Source organism: Hippocampus comes, unplaced genomic scaffold, assembly GCF_001891065.2.
Source record: "Hippocampus comes isolate QL1 unplaced genomic scaffold, H_comes_QL1_v1.1 scaffold536, whole genome shotgun sequence".
Lineage (NCBI taxonomy): Eukaryota > Metazoa > Chordata > Actinopteri > Syngnathiformes > Syngnathidae > Hippocampus > Hippocampus comes.
Window position 1 is genome coordinate 1 of NW_017806336.1, and position 1359 is coordinate 1359.

General features: G+C 40.8%; 1 protein-coding gene across 1 annotated transcript; it reads left to right on the top strand.

Moving 5' to 3' along the window:
• The first annotated feature begins 282 nt into the window (after positions 1-282).
• LOC109508100 (charged multivesicular body protein 4c-like) lies at positions 283-1226 on the top strand. The gene is made up of 3 exons (XM_019857947.1): positions 283-482; positions 702-810; positions 894-1226. The coding sequence occupies exons 1-3, from the start codon at positions 283-285 to the stop codon at positions 1209-1211; spliced, it is 627 nt and encodes a 208-aa protein (XP_019713506.1). The 3' UTR covers positions 1212-1226.
• Positions 1227-1359: the final 133 nt, after the last annotated feature.

Sequence of the window (1359 nt, forward strand, 5' to 3'; positions counted from 1 at the left end):
TAGTTTGGCACACACAAAAAAACTCCTCTCTGTCACTTCTCAAATCCCTGTAGAGAAAAATTAAAGTTTAATTCACTGATTGTAAAGCTGTTAGCAGCAGCAAGAATAAAATGTTGGCGACGGCATCAACATGTTTCAACCCTTCAAAGTTGAAGGTTTCAGTGTGTATTTTACTCATATGAAAACTCTCACTGCCTGTTGGATCACGGCACGGCAGATTAAAAATAGCATCACCATGACCTCATGGAATTAATCATATCATATTCGTCTGTTGTGAGGCTAATGTCCGCAAACAACCTCTTAGCTGCCCTGCAGGCCTTGAAGAGAAAGAAACGCCTGGAGCAGCAGCTGACACAGATCGACGGCACGCTTTCCACCATCGAGTTCCAGCGGGAAGCTCTGGAGAACTCGCACACCAACACAGAGGTGGTGAGAAACATGGGCTACGCCGCCCAGGCCATGAAGAAGGTCCACGACAGCATGTGAGGAATACACCAAGTTCACTGTCAAACTGACACAAAAAGAAAATTAAACAATGCATATTTAAAGACCAAAATGTTCAACCAAACCACCTGATTTTGTCAAATGAAATTCCGCTGGCTCGATGTTCAGAAATGATGGTAATGTGTAACTAGAAGCACAAATTTTCAGGGAAACTCAGTCAATTTAGAAAAACCAAAAACATGTTTGTCTTTTCTCAGGGATCTAAACAAGATAGACGATCTGATGGAAGACATCAACGAGCAGCAAGATGTGGCCCGGGAAATCAACGAAGCCATCTCCAGACCCTACGGCGAAACTTACGACGAGGTATACCTTTTGCCGTGGTTCTTCACACTGCGGTTATTATTTTTTAAGATATTTCTAAACCAATGAGAACATTTTGTTATAAGGATGAGCTGCTGGCCGAGCTAGAGGAACTGGAGCAGGAGGACATGGAGGATAACCTGAGGAGCATGGGAGGACTGCCCTCAGTGCCCAGTGCAAGACTGCCCTCGGCTCCATCAGGACGCGTAGCTCACCGCGCAAGTATGTACAAGATATATTTTCGAGTAACATACACTGTATTTGTAAAAGTGTGTCCTACAACATTCTTCACCTTCATGAAAAAAATAGTCACTTTTAAAATATACAACTTTTTCTTTGTTCTCCAAAATAAATTAAATTATTTTGGATATGACCTTCTGCCCCTTCAGTTGTATACAATTTAGTTTTCAGAACATTCCCTTGACATTATATTGCACCCCAAAGGACCATATTCTTTTAAAAATACTTCGTTTTTTTCTTGGAATAAAAGGGGATTTTTCTAGAATGTTTTTCTTTTATATTTTCAGCAGGTAAAATATGACCTTATTTTTG